At 40.5% G+C, this 18,500-nt stretch overlaps 1 protein-coding gene across 9 annotated transcripts in view; it reads right to left on the bottom strand.

Moving 5' to 3' along the window:
• The window catches only part of WDFY3 (WD repeat and FYVE domain containing 3), a 145,197-nt gene that overhangs the window by 18,402 nt on the left and 108,295 nt on the right, over nt 1–18,500 (bottom strand). For 3 of the 9 annotated variants that reach the window (XM_070758084.1, XM_070758085.1, XM_070758090.1), the window contains 15 exons: nt 18,067–18,296; nt 16,221–16,387; nt 14,710–14,892; nt 13,148–13,305; nt 11,404–11,481; nt 10,337–10,564; nt 8,977–9,030; nt 8,004–8,172; nt 6,702–6,865; nt 4,474–4,622; nt 3,667–3,787; nt 3,338–3,423; nt 2,199–2,279; nt 1,371–1,425; nt 1,069–1,188 (listed from right to left, as the gene is read on the bottom strand). In XM_070758084.1, coding sequence (XP_070614185.1) covers nt 1,069–1,188; nt 1,371–1,425; nt 2,199–2,279; nt 3,338–3,423; nt 3,667–3,787; nt 4,474–4,622; nt 6,702–6,865; nt 8,004–8,172; nt 8,977–9,030; nt 10,337–10,564; nt 11,404–11,481; nt 13,148–13,305; nt 14,710–14,892; nt 16,221–16,387; nt 18,067–18,296 — 2,043 coding nt within the window. The remainder of the gene's footprint in view (nt 1–1,068; nt 1,189–1,370; nt 1,426–2,198; nt 2,280–3,337; nt 3,424–3,666; nt 3,788–4,473; nt 4,623–6,701; nt 6,866–8,003; nt 8,173–8,976; nt 9,031–10,336; nt 10,565–11,403; nt 11,482–13,147; nt 13,306–14,709; nt 14,893–16,220; nt 16,388–18,066; nt 18,297–18,500) is intronic. The other 6 variants (XM_070758086.1, XM_070758088.1, XM_070758087.1 and 3 more) reach the window with 5 other exon arrangements.

The raw sequence follows: 18,500 nt of genomic DNA, 5'->3' as shown, positions 1-18,500 counted from the left end.
CATCTGTGTATGTTAACCCTTCAATGAACCTTACATCCTATAAATACAGCAACCATGTGGCTTACTGAATATGACTGTGTTTTTCAACACCAATTTTGTTCAAAGTGATAAATCTATTTTACCAACCATTTATATTTATTTACTATTAGAGTTGGAAGGGACTTTACAGGTCATCTAGTCCAACCCCCTGCTCGGGCAGGAGACCCTGCACCACCCCAGACAGATGGCAACCCAATCACTTTTTGAAGGTGTGGAGGGTTGGAGTTCTCATCACCTCCACAAACAAACCCTTCCACTGGTTGATGGCTCTCCCCGTCAGAAAGATCTTCCTTATTTCCAGGTTGAATCTCCCCTGGGTCAGCTTCCATCCGTTGCTCCTAGTCTGGCCCTCTGGTGCCCTGGATCCCCCTCCTCTCTGTGGTGACCCTCAAGTGTCTGAATACTGCTGTCATTTCCCCCCTGGACTCCTTATTCCTGTGCTTTTGTAAGGGCCCAGTAGACGGCTTTGCCCAGGACCCATAATAATGCTGTGAAGATGATGCTGATTCTCTGACAGCTTTTAGGACCATTGGATCCCTAGCACTCTTTAAGTTCAAAATCTCACTACCAATTGATAATTAATTCATTTATAATATCAATAAAATAATGATAACTATAATCAGCAACTTTATTATCTAAAATTAACAACACTGTGCATTTTAGCAGCAAAGACTAACCAATTAAGAATCAACATCTCATTTTAAGACAAGGTCAGTTACTCTTGTTTTCTATCAGCAATTCCAGCCACAGAATTTAGAATAAATGCCGAAGGGTCATTTCACGTATCTAGTGGCTATTCTCCCATCCTTTTCAGGCTGGTAAAACTGAGGATCCAGGCTGTTTGGAGCAATATGCCGACTCTGTAAACCCCTTAGAGCGGGTTGTAAAAGCACTGCCAAGTGGCAAATAAGTCTAAGTGCTACTGCTGTTATATATTAAGTAAGCAAATAAGCTTACCAGCCCTTATTAGGAACACACTGAAATGTAGGCTTATTTTCAACTTTTCTGTACATCGGAGTCTGTATTTACCTCTGAATCGTAGTCAGCAAGGATCCATGGAAAGACCGGATACTGCATAAGGTCATTATAGGATCGACCCGCCAAAGTGTTTAAGTGCATCAGGTACTGGAAGTTACTGATTTCACCTCTCTTGAGAGACAGAGAGACAGAGAGAGAGAGAGAAGCATTGGAATTCAGTTGTCAATTACAAAATTTCAAACTGTAAATTCGTCTCCTGCTTTATATAACATGAACATAAAGTTCCAAGATTGCGTTTCAATATTCCGTCCCCCCCCCCAATGTAGAAATGAAATAGCGCTGCGTCCGCCTACCTCCCATCGCTGTGTCACGGATTTCTCTCCTACAAGAGTGCTCAGCAAACCAGATCTGATGGGGAAAATTTAATCCACTGAATTAACAGAACGGAAAATTCAATAGTACGGAAAAGACAGGGGAAAAAAACATATTTATTTTAAGTTAATGCAAATGCTTAATTTTACAAGGTGCTCTTCACATTCAGAAGTGTCACTTATTCATGAAAACTTGGATTTCAATTAATTTTATTCAGAATTGGTCTGAATGGTTTTATTTACATGTGGTGTGATACTGAGATAGGGAAAAATCTCTGGTTCAAATTTCAAATCTCATTGGAAGATCTAGGGAAAGTCTCAGTTTTCATCCGCTATTGGAGAAGACCTGCTATAATGTCATGTTGACACTTCTGAGCCATAGGAAATGATCAGCATCTAAGTAGAGACAGTAAATAGAGGTTTGGGGCTGGGGAATGTTTAAGAAAAATGGTGAATAATATAGGAAAGGAATCCACTAATTAGTATTTTATGAACATTAAAAAAAAATCCCAAAATTTGCTTTACTTATCTGTACTTAGAACAATATGTTAGATGAGAAAGTACAGAGAAATTCAACAAAAACATTTCTTAAATGTTACATTTTAAAGTTGAGTCACAATAATATCAACCACATTCCAAAACCTATATTTTAACTTAATAAACTGACAGATGCTTCAATAAACTCCTGATACTAGTTTCTGATTTAGATGAAAAATAGAAAATTATTATTTAACGGAATACTTTAGACAAGATCTGCTCATAAACTGATCTTTGAGTTGGATCACACAGAATCACAGAAGAAACGATTACCCTTGTTCTACGCTGGTATTGGGTCGTTGTCCCGAGACAGATTCTGAGCTGTCAGTTAAAGATGGAACTACGGCCAAAAACCTTTGAAAAATTAAGAAAGCAACGCAATTAGCAAACAATACATTCCAATTGGAATTGGACAGTAACTCAGTAGCTACAAATTAATAGAACAAATCAATTAAATAAATGTTACACTTTAGTATTATCTCCCACGATACATTAGTTGCAGACACTCAACCAAGAAACGATTTATAGTAGCTTTGTTAAAAAATATTTTTCATTGAATTTAAAACATAGAAACATAGAAGACTGATGGCAGAAAAAGACCTCATGGCCCATCGAGTCTGCCCTTATACTATTTTCTGTATTTTATCTTAGGATGGATCTATGTTTATCCCAGGCATGTTTAAATTCAGTTACTGTGGATTTATCTATCACGTCTGCTGGAAGTTTGTTCCAAGGATCTACTACTCTTTCAGTAAAATAATATTTTCTCATGTTGCTCTTGATCTTTCCCCCAACTAACTTCAGATTGTGTCCCCTTGTTCTTGTGTTCACTATTAAAAACACTTCCCTCCTGGACCTTATTTAACCCTTTGACATATTTAAATGTTTCTATCATGTCCCCCCTTTTCCTTCTGTCCTCCAGACTATACAGATTGAGTTCATTAAGTCTTTCCTGATATGTTTTATGCTTAAACAAATCAACATACAACATACAAGTACAAAATATACATATATACAAGACCAACATATGTAAAAAAAGAAGAAATAATCCCTATAAATACTATGAAAATAACTAAAATATTAGAATGTGCAGAGAATTGCAAAATGACAATGCAATTACAGGATAAAGAAGACGCAGAATTCTATAAAATTTGGGAGAATTGGTATAAATGGTTAAAACACACACACGCACACACAAATAGATAAAATAAATAATATTATATAGGACACGATGGGTGATGAAAGATAAGAAGGATAAGAAGAAAATCAAAGTTAAGAACATAATAGACTTACGAGAGTAATATGTAATGCTATAATACACATACATTTATATGAATATAAGTTTATACATATATACATTTATATGTATATAAGTTTATACGTATATACACTTTTCTTCCGATTTATAGTACCTTTGATAGACTTTATTTCTCACTCCTTTCTGGAAAGCCAGGAGGTAGTTGCGTCCATCAGCTGAAAATACTTCAACGGCAATTGGCTGTAATAGAAAATACCTTTTAAAAATGTATTCCAAGCAGTTGCATTTTTATTCTGCAGTGAAAGTACAGTATTATAGTCCAAAAATATGGTAATTTACAGGCTTCCTCTTTGCTTGAATGAAACTGACCAAAACTTAAAAATACCTATATGCATTCCAATCTATAAAATATTATTCCCCATTAAACCCATGGGACATTTTTAGGTTTCACGTACCAAAAAAGCACAGTCCCGCAGAACCCACCTGCAACAAGTATCTTCTCTTATGCACTTCTTTGATGTCTTCATAGGCAAATATGCTGCAGGTCCTTTTGAGTTGACTTGGACCCTGTCTTGCGCCTCGGGGTATAATAGGCTCGTGCATACTGTGGAGAGTGAGAAGAAGGTAGAAGTGACATTGTTAACCCACAATATTGGTCAGTAGATTTTACTTTCTTCATTTGGTTCGTTTTGTTTCAATGATCTTTCTCTTCATATTTTCAGCTTTATTTATCTCTTTGTACTATGACTTAAATTGAAAACTGATTGTGTACATTTATTGCATATACATTTTCACATACAGTGGCCCCTCTACTTATGAACTTAATTCGTTCCATGGCCAGGTTCTTAAGTAGAAAAGTTTGTAAGAAGAAGCAATTTTTCCCATAGGAATCAATGTAAAAGAAAATAAGGCGTGCGATTGGGGAAACCACAGGGAGGGTGGAGGCCCTGTTTCCTCCCGGGAGATTCCTAGAGAGGCCCCACAGAGGCTTCTCCCCACCTTTTCCGGCCCTGTTTCCTCCCGGGAGATTCCTAGAGAGGCCCCACAGAGGCTTCTCCTCGCCTTTTCCGGCCCTGTTTCCTCCCAGGAGATTCCTAGAAAGGCCCCATGGAGGCTTCTCCCTGCCTTTTCCGGTTAAACCTTCGGAGGCTGGGGTTTGTAAGTGGAAAATGGTTCTTGAGAAGAGGCAAAAAAATCTTGAACACCTGGTTCGTATCTAGAAAAGTTCGTAAGTAGAGGCACCACTGTATTTCTCTCTTGCACCGTCCACTGTTGTAAAGCTTTACTCACTTTGGAGGCAGGGTCTCAATGTCCCGTATTTCCCGTGTGGCAGTCATGGTGAATCCATCAATCACATAAAAGTGTTCTTTTCCAAAGAGAAGAAGCCCCTCACTGGTGTCCAGTCCTTGAACCCGGGCACAGCGATACATGTGTTGTATCTGTAACAAGACTCATTATTTAATAAAGAACGAAAATGTTGTATTTATTTTCCCTTTGGTTTTGGAAGAAAATCACTTTTACATTTTTAGGATGAAGTTTCAAGCATACGTGAGTGTTAACACCTATTCAAGGTCGACCTATGATCTGCTTGGTGTGTATGTGTGTATGATTGTTTAATCATTTTAATCATTGTTTCATCATTTTTTTATTGTTAGTTTAATGGGGACTTTACTTTTTTTTATACTATTTAACATTTGACTTTATTGTAATTGTATCATATTTTTATTGTTGTAAGCCACTCTGAGTTCCACCGGATTGGACGGCATATAAGTCAAATAAATTAAATACTTAATTGTTCACGTACTAACAGCAGGGAGGGTCGCATTTGCACAAAAATGGAGAGTATAGTATACACTATTTTAGCCATCTATTCAAAAAGAATAAAAAAAATATCAAGCTATTAAAAATATGATAGTCTTGGGTAAACTGGCTGCCTTGAAGAGATGATTTAAGATTATTATTTTATTTCCAATAAAATAAAATATGGAGCAATTAATTCCTACAAAATCAAAACTAATTTGTTATAAATTTTATTAGTAATATTATATTTGAAGTATATCAATAATACATTTTATTTAAAATATTTAAACCCATTATCTCTAGCTTTATGTACGCCTATATATTCAAACTTCACACAGAAATTCCCTGGAAATCTGGTGACTATTTTTCATCTACTTGCTAGTCAAATTTGATATGAATATATTTAAAGGAGCTTAGCAGACAAAAGATGAGCTTAAACTTCAGTGAACCCCTGACATCCAATTTAATATTGTTTGTCAAGTCATAAGTTTAATTATTCTTATGGCAAACAAGTAAAAAGGAGGGCTTAGCTGGAGATTAAATCAATCCCATGGCTATTAGCATTCATTAGTATTCACAGTTGTAACAGGATTTCCTGTGGAACGTTCTGTCTCAATTAATAAGACAACTTGGTAAAAAGATTCCTCCTTTCGTAAAATCCCACTACAGTACATGTTGATTTGGAGGCGGAGGTTCAATTTTTTGAATCTAGTAGGAACATAATGAGAGCTCTGGTGGTGCAGTGCTTAGATTGCAGGATTGCAGGAAGATTCTGCCCACAGCCTGGAGTTTGATCCAAGGTTTGTATGCTAACTCTGCTCACTGCCAGCAGTTTGAAGATTGATTCAGCCTCCCACCCTTCCAAAGTCTGAAAAATGAGGACTCAGATTTTTTGGGGGACAATATGTTGATCTTGTAAACCACAAGATGCACCTGTTCCTTCCTTAAAAGAGGCTGTTAATTTGGGTGTGGCTTATACTCTGAATGTAGCCTTCCGTCCTCCTCCCGTCTGCCCTCAGCCCTACCTAGCTGATAACGATCTTCCCAGCTCTTCCCTTGCAGGCTCTTTCACTGTTTCTCTCTGCAAAGAATGTTTCCCAAGCCCTAAGTCTTTGCAGGGTTTTTTTCATTTCTCTAATTTGCTCCAAATAAGTTTCTTTCCAGCCCTAACCAGGTGCTAACAATGTTCCCAGTTCTTACCGGCTTGCAAGCTCTTTCATTGTTACTCTCTGCAAATAATGTTTTCTGAACCCTGTCTTTGTAGGGGTTTTTTATTGGTCTAACTTGCTCCAAATGTTTCGTTCCAACCTTAACCAAATGCTAACAATGTTCCCAGCATTTACCAGCTTGCAAGTGCTTTCATTGTTGCCCTCTGTGAATAATGTTTTCCAAGCCCTAAGTCTTTGCTCTACTCGTTCCAAATGTTTCTTTCTAGGTGTCCCCAGCTCTTATAGGCTTGCAAGCTCTTTCGTTGTTACTCTCTCTGAATGACGTTTTTTTTAAAGCCCTAACCAGGGGCTAAAACAATGTGCTGAAGCTGACCAGACTAAGGACGCTAGCCATGAATACCTGGTAAGCAGATTCTTTCCCCTATTTTCCTCCTCCAAAATTAAGGTGCATCTTATACTCTGAAAAATGCGGCACATAAGTCTAAGTGTTACTGCTGCATTCAGAAAGAAGATATTGTGATGTATAGAACAGGCGTCAATATCATCTACCTTCTCTCCTTCTTCAAGCAGTCGGAGCAAAGTTGTGTTGTCCGTTTTTTCCTCTTCATCTATTGAGCTGCTCTCAGCTATTTGGTCCTGGAGTTGGTCCTGGTTCTCCTCATCACCCCCATCAGGTGCAGAACGAGATCGCTTCAACGGTGGTTTAACAAGACCTGCATTGCACAACAGAAGGCGTCAACCCCATGGTGGTACAGTCAGCGACCTTTGTAGGGCAGCTAAGTAGAGCTGTCAATCAGCAAGTCAGCTGAAATCAATGTCTCTTTTGCTGCCCTTTGAGATTTATGGCCCTGCCTCTAAAAAAAACACACATCCAAAAGAAGACAAAACTCCAGTGCCACCAGCAGCTGATCCAATAAAAAGAAAGTTTAATCAACATCTCCATTTTACTAAGAGCTGTTTGGTCAATGGCATCCAATTGTTCCATTGGGTTACTTAGCAATGGAATTGAGTAAATCACATCCGGTCTCCTACTGAAGAGGCCTCCTTTGGGCATTAAGCGAAGACATCAGATGTGTAGCCTTTGAGCACCGCAAAAGAGAAGGAGATAAAAATGGGAACTGACCCACACATGGGATATAAATGCAACATACAATAAAAGCTACCAATGAATGGGGAAGGTTTAGAAGTCTGGCCTTGCAAGCAGGGGATTGATTCCTCCACCCATATAAACAAGAAAGAAAGGATTAAAGAATAAAAGGATTTTTTAAAAAAGAACAGTGCAAGCTACTATTGCAATATTTTACGCCTCTTTAGGAATTAAAGCCAGGTGTCAAACTCGATCATGTGACATCATGTGACATATTGTGACTTTTTTGCCTTTGTGGAGCTGGGGTGGGCGTGGCCTTTGCGTCAGGCATCCGGCCCAATCAGAGGTGGTATTTACCGTCAAAACCTGCTGAATCCCACCTCTGGTTGGGCTGTTGGGCGGGGCAGTTTTACTGTTGACATTTGGCTGGAAATGATTCATTTCTGCCATTTATTATTATTATTATTATTATTATTATTATTATTATTATTATTATTATTATTATTTAGATTTGTATGCCGCCCCTCTCCGAAGACTCGGGGCGGCTCACAACAATAAAAACAGTACAAATCCAATAATTAAAAACAGTTTAAAACCCCTTAATGTAAACAATGTAAATGTTTATATAAAATAACCGTTCATTAACCACCTCCCCAAAAGAGACAGGTGTCACTGATAGCTTTGACCTGCCCAATAGATACCAATGCCTATCTGGGGGTGGGGGGTGAGTGGGAGGGTAGGGGAAACAGAAAAGGAAGTGCAACCTTTCACTTTGGCGATCGTGTCCTCCCCGTGCTCGGGCTCCTGCTGGGCCGCTTCCCTTTCCGAAGTCTCTTCGATGGCATCTTGAAAGACAGCTGGGTTCCCAGAAGCCAAGCGCATGTAGTATTCTTTGCTGTCGTAGCTTATGGCTCTTCGGTATCGTGCAGGTTTCTTAACCCATTGGAATTAAAAGCAAAGGGAGCCAATTAATACAGGGTCTCAAGACAATCTATCTGCGTTCACAGAACCTCCTGCCAGTCTAGAGCAGGGTTTCCCAACCCTGGCAACTTGAAGGTATCTGGACTTCAACTCCCAGAATTCCCCAGCCAGCGTTCGCTGTCTGGGAGTTGAAGTCCAAAGATCTCCAAGTTGCCCAGGTTGGGAAATCCTGCTCTAGAGGTCTAGTGGAGACGGACAATTTGAAAGGTAAAGAGAACTTTCAGGTAACCGGTTAAGATTTGGAATTAGACATTGAAACGATGAAGAAAAGGCCGTGTGGTATTACTGTACAATCTCAAACCATTAGTGTGTAGCACAGACAGAAAGAGTTAAAGAGACACATTACATACGCATTTCCCGCACTCAGAAACTTTAAGGTGGGTGGATTTCAACTCCCATAATTCCCCAGACAGCATGTGTGGACTCTAACTCCCAGAATTCCTGAGAAAAGCATGTGTGGACAGCAACTCCCATGAGACACCAAGTTCCAGAGCCCTCCAGCCAATAGGTATATGGAGTTGAAGTCCGGGCATTTTAAAGTGGCTGAGGTTGGGAAATGCTGTGTTAAATCAAGACGTGAAGAGAACAGAGCAACACCCCCTTAAGTGTATTCACTGTAGGTTGTTAATCTTTCCCGCAACAGAATCACTGAGAAAGCAGAGGAAGCCAGACGTGGAAGCCTTGTTATGGTGGCCTCACATGCAGAGAGAGTTCCAGCCCCTCGGCCCCCCGTGGGCTGTTTTTTCCTTCCTTTACCTTTTGAGGACTGGCCTCGTGGGACGTCTCGGGAGCCTTACTCGAGAAGTCAAACTGAAAACAGGGCATTAAATATAAAAAAACATGAGGGGAAAATAAATCACTCTAAAGAAGAATGTTGGCGTGACACGTGGCTAAAACTATCAAAATCTATTTTGGTTGAGCCTTCAAAATACCCAGATTCAACCTTGTCTGCATCATTAGTATTTAGTATTTATTAGATTTGTATGCCGCCTCTCTCCGAAGACTCAGGGCGGCTCACAACAACAACAATACAGTACACAGAGTGCAAATCCAATCCAATATAAGTTAAAAAATGAAATTTAAAACCCATAGATATTAAAAACAATCATTACTGCACAATCACACCATTCTCATGTGTTACAGTCAGGAAAAAAGGTGGTGGTGGGGGAAGAGATAGTTATTCCCCCAATGCCTGGTCTTCAACATCTTGCGGAAGGCGGGAAGAGTTGGGGCAATTCGAATCTCTGGGGGGAGTTGGTTCCAGAGGGCAGGGGCCGCCACAGAGAAGGCTCTTCCCCTGGGTCCCACCAGACAGCATTGTTTAGTCGATGGGACCCAGAGAAGGATTGCGAGGCAGGGAAGTAAAAATGACGTTTCGGCATCCAATCCATTAAAAAGAGTTAGAACTGAGGTTAAACTCTACTTCAGGGGTGTGAAACTGGCATCATCATCATAGCAGCATTTCGTGATGTATCGTGACTTTTTCGCGCTCTGCAATACCAGGTATGGCCATGGCCAGCGCGTAACACACGAGTTCGACGCCCCTGGTCTGCTTAATTGTAAGTGGATATATGTTCTGAATTAACAATCTTGCATATAGAGGTAGTCCTCGACTTACAACAGTTCATTTAGCGACTGAAGTTGTAACTTTTGACAGTGTTTCACACTTCTGCCCATTATAGTAGCCCCCCTGGTCATGTGATCTAAGTTCAGATGCTTGGCAACATATTTATGATGGCTGTAGTGTCCCAGGGTTGTGTGGTCACTTTTTGGTCGCTGCCTGTTGCCCGTCGCTGCCCCTAATCATTTTTATTGCTCTTGTCTGCAGTCTTTCTAGAGTCTCAACATCTTTTTTACACCATAGTGACCAACCCTGGATGCAATATTCTAAGGGTGGTCTTACCAAAGGCCTTTGTTGGTGGTGACCATCCCTTGACCCAACAGCAATGCCCTCCCAGCAAACTTTAATAAATCCACAGCCAATGAATATTAAGGGCCAATAAATGTAGGCTGCAGTCCAGACGACAGTCACTGCGATGAACGTTATTTTCAAGGACCGAGTGCTTTGGCCCTGTTGCGAGCTACGGTTAAGTTTTCCTGTGGCATTTACACTTACCAGCAAATTGGTCTCGTGTTCAGTGTCTGGCATGTAAGGATACTGCACGTAGAACATGTCATTCCGCACCATCTTCTTCCTCATCCGGCACGGCCCCTCGGTCATTTCCAGCATCCACTTGTCCAGGTGAGAACCGATGGGAGGCCCCCAAAGGCCCCTCTCCCGTAAGAGCTCATATTCTATCTGGGACCACTCCTCCGTCACATACTTCAAGGCATTTTGCTGACGCTAGAAAAAGGAAGGAGAAGGTCAAGTGCTGTTTTATCAAGGAAGTGCTCTGTCCGGACGTTGTCAACAATCAGAAATTAAAAAGCCACACGTGCTTTCAGAAGCTGGTCATAGCAAAAGTCTATTGGTAAAACAACTTCATGCAATAAACTGGTTAACCCTAAAAAATTCTATGCTGGCAGTATTATTATTATTATTATTATTATTATTATTATTATCATCATCATCATCATCATCAAATTAGATTTGTATGCCGCCCCTCTCCGGAGACTTGGAGCAGCTTACAACAAAACAAAATTTTTGGCCCATTTTATCATTGTTTCTTTCACTTGTCCATTTTAGAAACATAGAAACATGGAAGATTGACGGCAGAAAAAGACCTCATGGTCCATCTACTCTGCCTTTATACTATTTCCTGTGTTTTATCTTAGGATTAATTCCTTGAACCTTACCAAAAGAAAAAAAACCCGTAAAGATTTGCAGTTGAATATTTAGGCTCTCCCCACACCCATGGGACCAAAGTCAAAGCTAAGATCTATTCTTGGAAAGAAGATTTTGTTGTTAGATTTGTACATATCTATGGAGATACCATGGTTGTCCCAAAAGATGCTTTGTTTCTCCAGAACTGAAAGAAGCTTCCTGGGTGCGAAGCAAAATGTCTTCAAGCGAAACAAAGAAAGGTGAGTTGCCCTTTGATCCCATCACTGGGGTCAGATGTGCAAAGGGCAGCGCATTCTGCTTCAAATGCCTGCTAGTGGCCTTATGCTTATGTCCCCTCCCTCAGTTCAGAAGACTGAGAAGGGCAGGGGTTGATTACAAGACCTGTCCATTTCACTTACCTCTTGATGTTCTTTATACTGCATGTCCACCAAGTCTTTAACCACAGCAATGTGCGTGAACATCCACTGAGAAATCTCCTAGTGGTAAGAACACAAATGTTAGTGTAGACAGGAAGAAGGTTCATTCTTGAAAATAGAAAGAACGGCATTGAAAAAGAACTCGATTGTCATTTTTTAATGGAAATTCGGCAAATGGATTGCTAGTTTCTGCCATGTATATATTACTTATTCATATTCAACTGATTTAATGGGGGAAAATCTCATTAATTTCATGCCCTACATGGCATTGGGACCGATTACCTACGAGACTGCCTTATGCTGCATGAATCCCAGTAATCGGTGAGGTCCCCCAGAGTCGGCCTTTTCCAGGTCCCGTCAACAATGTTGCTTGGCAGGGCCTAGGCCTTCTCTGTGGGGGCTCTGTCCCTCTGGAATCAGCTCCCCCCGGAGATTTGTACTGCCCCCACCCTCCTCGCCTTCCACAAGAGTCTTAAGACGCATCTATGCCGTCAGGCTTGGAGTGATTAGACTCTAGACCCCTGTCACTGAATGTTACATGATTGTTGCTTGAGTGGGTATGATTGTTTTTTTAATAATACTGGTTTTTATAGATTAGCACACTTATTTTTAAATTAATTGGATTTGGACAATTATATTGTATTGTTCTTCTTTTTATGTGTTGTACGTGCGGCATGGAAATCCAATTAAATAAATAAATTTTGGACGGCAGAATTAGTGACTTATGTGACCATCTAGAACAAGGATGTCAAACATGGGCTGGTTGCATCACACATCGGCCACTGCCACCACCGGGCTTAGCGAACGGGGGGAAAGTTGCAACATGTCGCGTGATGACAATGTGACGCCACGGATTTGACAGCTCTGATCTAGAATGAGAAAAACTTCAATCCCTCTGATATCTATCTATAATCTACTAACAATGTAATATGCAACCATCCTCAATATACACACCCACACCCACAACAGTATAATTTAAAAATATGTCGTTAAACTGCATACGCCTGCTGTATCGCAGGTATCACTCCTTCCCTTTTCCCCACCCAAATCCCATCTTATTTTACCTAACCATACTAATATATCGCTAAGTAAATCTATAGATACGAAACTATAAAACGTTAAATATTAAGTATAACATGAAGATGTACAGTTAAATGTTTAAAACTGATACACAATAAGTTATATATCTTATGCTGAAATATGTTTATTGTTCTGTATCGCCCTTACTTTTTGTATCCCTATTTCCCCCCCTTTTTTCTTTTCCCCCCCTTCTCTTAAAAAATCAATAAACTATATTTAAAAAAAAAAGAAAAGAAAAAAACTTTAAAGAGCATTGCGACCCAAGATCATGAGATTTAGACTGTCACTCTAAGGCAGGAGTGAGGAACTAAGGCCCTTTTATGACTTGTGGACGTCAACACCCAGAATTCCTAAGACAGCTCAGGAATGCTGGGAGTTAAAGTCCAGAGGTCATCAAAGGGCCATAGTTCTTTCTCCACCTCTACTCTAAGGCAAGAATGAAGGGAAGGGCTTCTTAGATGCCAACAGATTCCAGTTCTCAGATGTGGATTATAAATGGCCAGTCCTGGATATAAGCAGAATACAATGAAGGAAACGGACAATTTATTAAGTGACGTTAAAACACAGAACAAGTTGCCAAATGAGGAGGAGGCAACAATTTAGTCTTAATTTCGAAGTTATTTTGCCTTTTAATTCTGTAAATTACCTGTGTCGAGAGATTATGTTTACTGAGTCCACTTTCTTTTCTGTTCCTTCTCGATCCGGTGAGCTTGGAGAGTCCGAAACCGCTGCTGACCCGAGATAACTTTGACTGAGCTGCTGGAATCAAAGCTTCCCCTCTACTGACGCATTTCTTTTCATGAGCTGGGAGATAAAAGAATTGATCAAAATGCCACAGTTGCATTTTACCCCTGCCCATGTGCCATTGCCATCTGACATAATCCAGACTGTCATGTTATTCTACAAAGCTTTGCAAAGCTTCCACGAAACTTCCCTACGAGACTAGACTTACAATCCTGGGCCTAGAAAGCTTAGAACTACGACTCCTAAAACAAGATCCATGTATTGCCCACAAGATCATATGCTGCAATGTCCTGCCTGTCAACGACTACTTCAGCTTCAACCACAACAACACAAGAGCACACAACAGATTCAAGCTCAATATTAACCGCTCAAAACTTGACTGTAAAAAATACGACTTTAGTCATTGAGTTGTCGAAGCGTGGAACTCATTACCGGACTCCATAGTGTCTTCCCCAAACCCCCAACACTTTACCCTTAAGATTATCCACGGTTGACCTCTCCAGATTCCTAAGAGGTCAGTAAGGGGCGAGTACAAGTGCACTAGAGTGCCTTCCGTCCCCTGTCCTATTGCTCTCCTATATCTTCTCTCCTATATCTCTATAAGCTTCATTGTATATTATTGTGTACTGGACAAAATAAATAAATAAAATAAAATAAATAACATTTTGTTTCAACAACAGTTCAGAGACCTGCTTGCTTATAAGATTCAAATTAAGCTTTGGTTCAGAGCCTCTGGCCGCCTACTTCTAGAGAGATCCCATTAGAGGAATCTTCCTTGGCAGAGTTACGAGATCTCCTGGACCAGATGCCTCCAGCACAGGCTGGAAGAAAACCTGCAAAGTCCATCAGATATTTTATCCATGCTCTCAAATAGTTAATCAGCAGGTGTGGGGAATGGTGAGTTTGGGAGTCTTTGAATGGAAAAAAATGCTGAGCTCAAAGGATTTTCTTTCAAGGTCAAAGCCATTGTTTCAAAGATGGGCTACTCAGAATATCCTGCAGGCCTTTCAAGTATAAAATGTTCTTAAGTTCAAAACATTTTGAACATCATTTCATAGAACACATTATGTCCTAAAGCCTAAATTTAGATTTAGACTTAATTTAAAGTCTGAACAGTTTTTATCCCAAAGCTGTAATTGCACTTAACAATATATATATATATTTTGGGGGGTGGGGGGCAACACTAGTTGTTCTGTTGTGTGGATGTTGGATGGTTCAGGTGGGAAATTGTGGCGCGTTGAGCCTGTTCTTTCGGACTGTTATGTATGTTGAGATTGGTCTTTGGCGTCATACTTTATTTATTTATTTATTATTTAGATTTGTGTGCCGCCCCTCTCCGCAGACTCATACAAATTTCGTTGCATGGATATACTGTGTATAATACATACAATGACAATAAAGCATTTGTTTGTTTGTTTATTTAAATAAATTGGAAAATTAAATCCCCCCCATCTTTGTTCTTACCCAAGTGATTCTGCCAACATTTCAAACTGGCTTCTTCAATGAGAGCTTTTGCCACTGCAATGTCCACATGGCCTCTGTCATTGACCGGAAGGGACACTTTGAGAGCCTCCTCCAAACCCTGTTTCTTGCTGTGGATCAACTCTGTCCACACACGATTCACGGCTTTAAGGAGAAGTTGGCGACCTATACGTATGAATAGGACAAAATTGTGATCAACGACTGTGTCTCCCCCAAAATAGGACATCAATTCAAAGTGTTGGTTATGACCTTTAAAGCCCTACATGGTTTAGGACCAGATTATCTACAGGACCATCTTCTGCCTCATGTATCGCAATGACCAGTCAGGTCCAACAGAGTCGGTTTTCTCCAGGTCAGCCAGGCAATGTCATCAGGCGGGGCCTAGGGGAAGAGCCTTCTCTGTGGTGGCTCCGGCCCTTTGGAATCACCTCCCTCCAGAGATTTGTACCGCCCCCATTCTCCTGGTCCTCCGGAAGGCTTTAAAAACTCATCTGTGCCGGAAGACTTGGGGCTGCTGAACTTTAACATCTGGCCCTAGCCCTTAGTATGACGGTGGTGTGAGAAAGGACGGACGAGGGGGAGAAGCACAACGAGCAACATTTGACTTGTATTTCAGCCTAACATGCTCCCATACGTCATAGAAACACAGATGATTGACAGCAGAAAAAGACCCCCTGGTCCATCTAGTCTGCCCTTATACTATTTCCTGTGTTTTATCTTAGGATGGATCTATGTTTATCCCAGGCAGGTTTCAATTCAGTTCCTGTGGATTTACCAACCATGTCTGCTGGAAGTTTGTTCCAAGCATCTACTACTCTTTCAGTCAAATAATATTTTCTCATGTTGCTTTTGATCTTTCCTCCAACTCACCTCAGATTGTGCCCCCTTGTTCTTGTGTTCACTTTCCTATTAAAAACACTTCCCTCCTGAACCTTATTTAACCCTTGAACATATTTAAATGTTTCGATCATGTCCCCCCTTTCCCTTCTGTCCTCCAGACTCTACAGATGGAGTCCATGAAGTCTTTCCTGATACGTTTTATGCTGAAGACCTTCCACCATTCTTGCAGCCCGTCTTTGGACCCATGCAATTTTATCCATCTCTTTTTGTAGGTGAAATCTCCAGAACTGGACACAGTCTTCCAGATGTGGTCTCACCAACGCTCTATAGAGCGGGATCACAATCTCCCTCTTCTTGCTTGTTATACCTCTAGCTATGCAGCCAAACATCCTACTTGCTTTTCCTACCATCTGACTGCACTATTCACCCATTATGAGACTGTCAGAAATCACTACCCCTAAATCCTTTTCTTCTGAAGTTTTTGCTGACACAGAACTGCCAATACAATACTCAGATTGAAGATTCCTTTTGCATTATTTTACATTTGGAAACATTAAACTGCAGTTTCCATTGCTTTGACCACTTATCTAGTAAAGCTAAATCATTTGCCATATTACGGATGCCTCCAGGACTTTTTCATGGTGTATCCTCACCTTCGCCGACATCTTGACTGTAGACTCCATCAGGCTCCACGTCAGATGGTATCATGATGTGCCACGTGGTCATTCTGGCTTCTGCTTCCAGACCAAAACCCTCAACGCTGCTGTAAACAGCATCCAAGAAGGTTAGACGTGAAGGAGGGACATTTGCTTTAGAACAGCTGTGGGGGGAAGGAGAGCTGGTCCTGATATAAATAGACATCGTTCTGCATTTATAAGTAGACACACGGTTACCTACATGGCATTGGACCAGATTACCTCTGGAACCGCCTGCTACCGCACGAATCCCAACGACCAATAAGGTCCCACGGAGTTGGCCTTCTCCAGGCCCCGTCAACTAAACAATGTTGTTTAGCGGGCCCCAGGGGAAGAGCCTTCTCTGTGGCGGCCCCAGCCCTCTGGAACCAACTCCCCCCAGAGATTAGAACTGCCCCCACCCTCCCTGTCTTTCGTAAACTACTCAAGACTCATTTATACCGCCAGGCATGGGGGAGTTGAGATATTCCTTCCCCCTAGGCCATTACAAGTTATGCATGGTATGTTTGTGTGTATTTTTGGTTTTATAATAAGGGTTTTTAGTTGTTTTTTATTATTGGATTGTACATGTTGTGTTTATTATTGTTGTTAGCCGCCCCGAGTCTGCGGAGATGGGCGGCATACAAATCCAATAAATAATAATAATAATAATAATAATAATAATAATAATAATAATTATTATTATTATTATTATTACCTTACGTTCTGAGAGTCTCATGACACTCAGTAGTGAAAAAGGTGAAGGAGTGAACCACACAGAATGATTAAAAGGCAACAGCCTAGCAAAAAACCCACAACCCCTCATGTGGGCAAGTGCTGAATTAAAAATATAACATTAATGGCAGTGCATTGATACGCAACAGATATTGGAAAGACTTGAAAACAGAACACAATGCGTTCTATTTTCAAACTGCAATGAAAGATTATTTTATTCATTTGTACCCCACCTTTGTCATTTTTACAAATAGTTCACAGCAGTAAATGTATCCAACGCACTTTACTCTTCTTCTTTTCCCCATAGCAATAACTCTGCGAGGGTGGGTGGGCTGAGAGTGAGTGACTGGCCCGTCCCGTTGTCCTTTAGGGCTAAGGCGGGCCTCGAATTCAGAGTTTCCAGTTTTCTAGCCAGGCGCCTTAACCACTAAACCAAACTGCCTTACTAACTGCAAACTGATCCAATAAGTTATTCCTATGTATCAATACAAAAAGATTCTGAATGATCTGTAATATCTGCATTTCTACAAGGAATTGGTTATTTCACTTTGCCTTCCTAAATATCTGAAATATGGGCTGTGATTTATAAATTACACCTACAAAAAAAAAAAGAAATGTAATAGGTGGTAATAGTCTTAAGTTGAAAGGACGCGACAAAATGGACAATGCAAAATTGGTTTAGGTACATGGTGGACCACATTCAATTTGAAATTATGGACAAAATGATGAATTTGACTAATGAAACTGCATTGCGATATATGGCGAGTAGGATCCAAGACCCAGCTATAAGAAACAAGTTGGAATCACTTTATAATATGTAAATAGATATTTTGCTCTTGAGTTAAAATGGTATATATAAGGAACAACCCCAATTTGGTGGTGGGGGGGTATGAATGTTTGTCTGGTGGTGGGCACAATCACTGAGCAATATTTTTTTCTATATTAAAAAAATAACAAAATATTTATTTTAAAAAAAGACCCCCAAAAAAGAAATGTGATGCTTATCATCTTGGGAATTACACATTTATGTTATGTTATGTTATGTTATTTAATCGACCCAAGTGCAAAGAATACCTTCTGGGCCGCTTACCTTCCTGCATAAAGATTAATCAAGCAATGAGCCAGACAGCTGATGAATTCTTGGTCGTGATTGGCGGGGCTCAGGATCAGGCTTCGGTTCACCGTGAGCATCCTGAGAGAGTCGAGAAGAGCCACTTGCTGGGGGACCGTCTTATGGGGCCTGGAGAACTGGTACAAGATGGTCCTGTTCAGGCAGTGATAAATGGCATCCAGGGATAATCCTTGAGATCTTCTTTTTGACTTTAAGAAACAACAACAACACACAAGTAAAGATTTTAAAAAGGGAAATCGTAACACTTTTATTTCTGTGTTTTTAAAAGCAGATTCTCAGCAATGGTTCTTCTGCTAAGTGAGAAGGTTCCATTATCTTGGAAATTAGCCTGAATCATTGCTAACACTGCCTCTTGTTATTAAAAGTATTCATCAAATAGTCTGGGCAAAATC

The sequence above is a fragment of the Erythrolamprus reginae genome, chromosome 7 (assembly GCF_031021105.1).
Source record: "Erythrolamprus reginae isolate rEryReg1 chromosome 7, rEryReg1.hap1, whole genome shotgun sequence".
Taxonomy (NCBI): Eukaryota; Metazoa; Chordata; class Lepidosauria; order Squamata; family Dipsadidae; genus Erythrolamprus; species Erythrolamprus reginae.
Note: the sequence above shows the minus strand (reverse complement) of the source record. Positions and strands in the feature narration are given on the sequence as shown.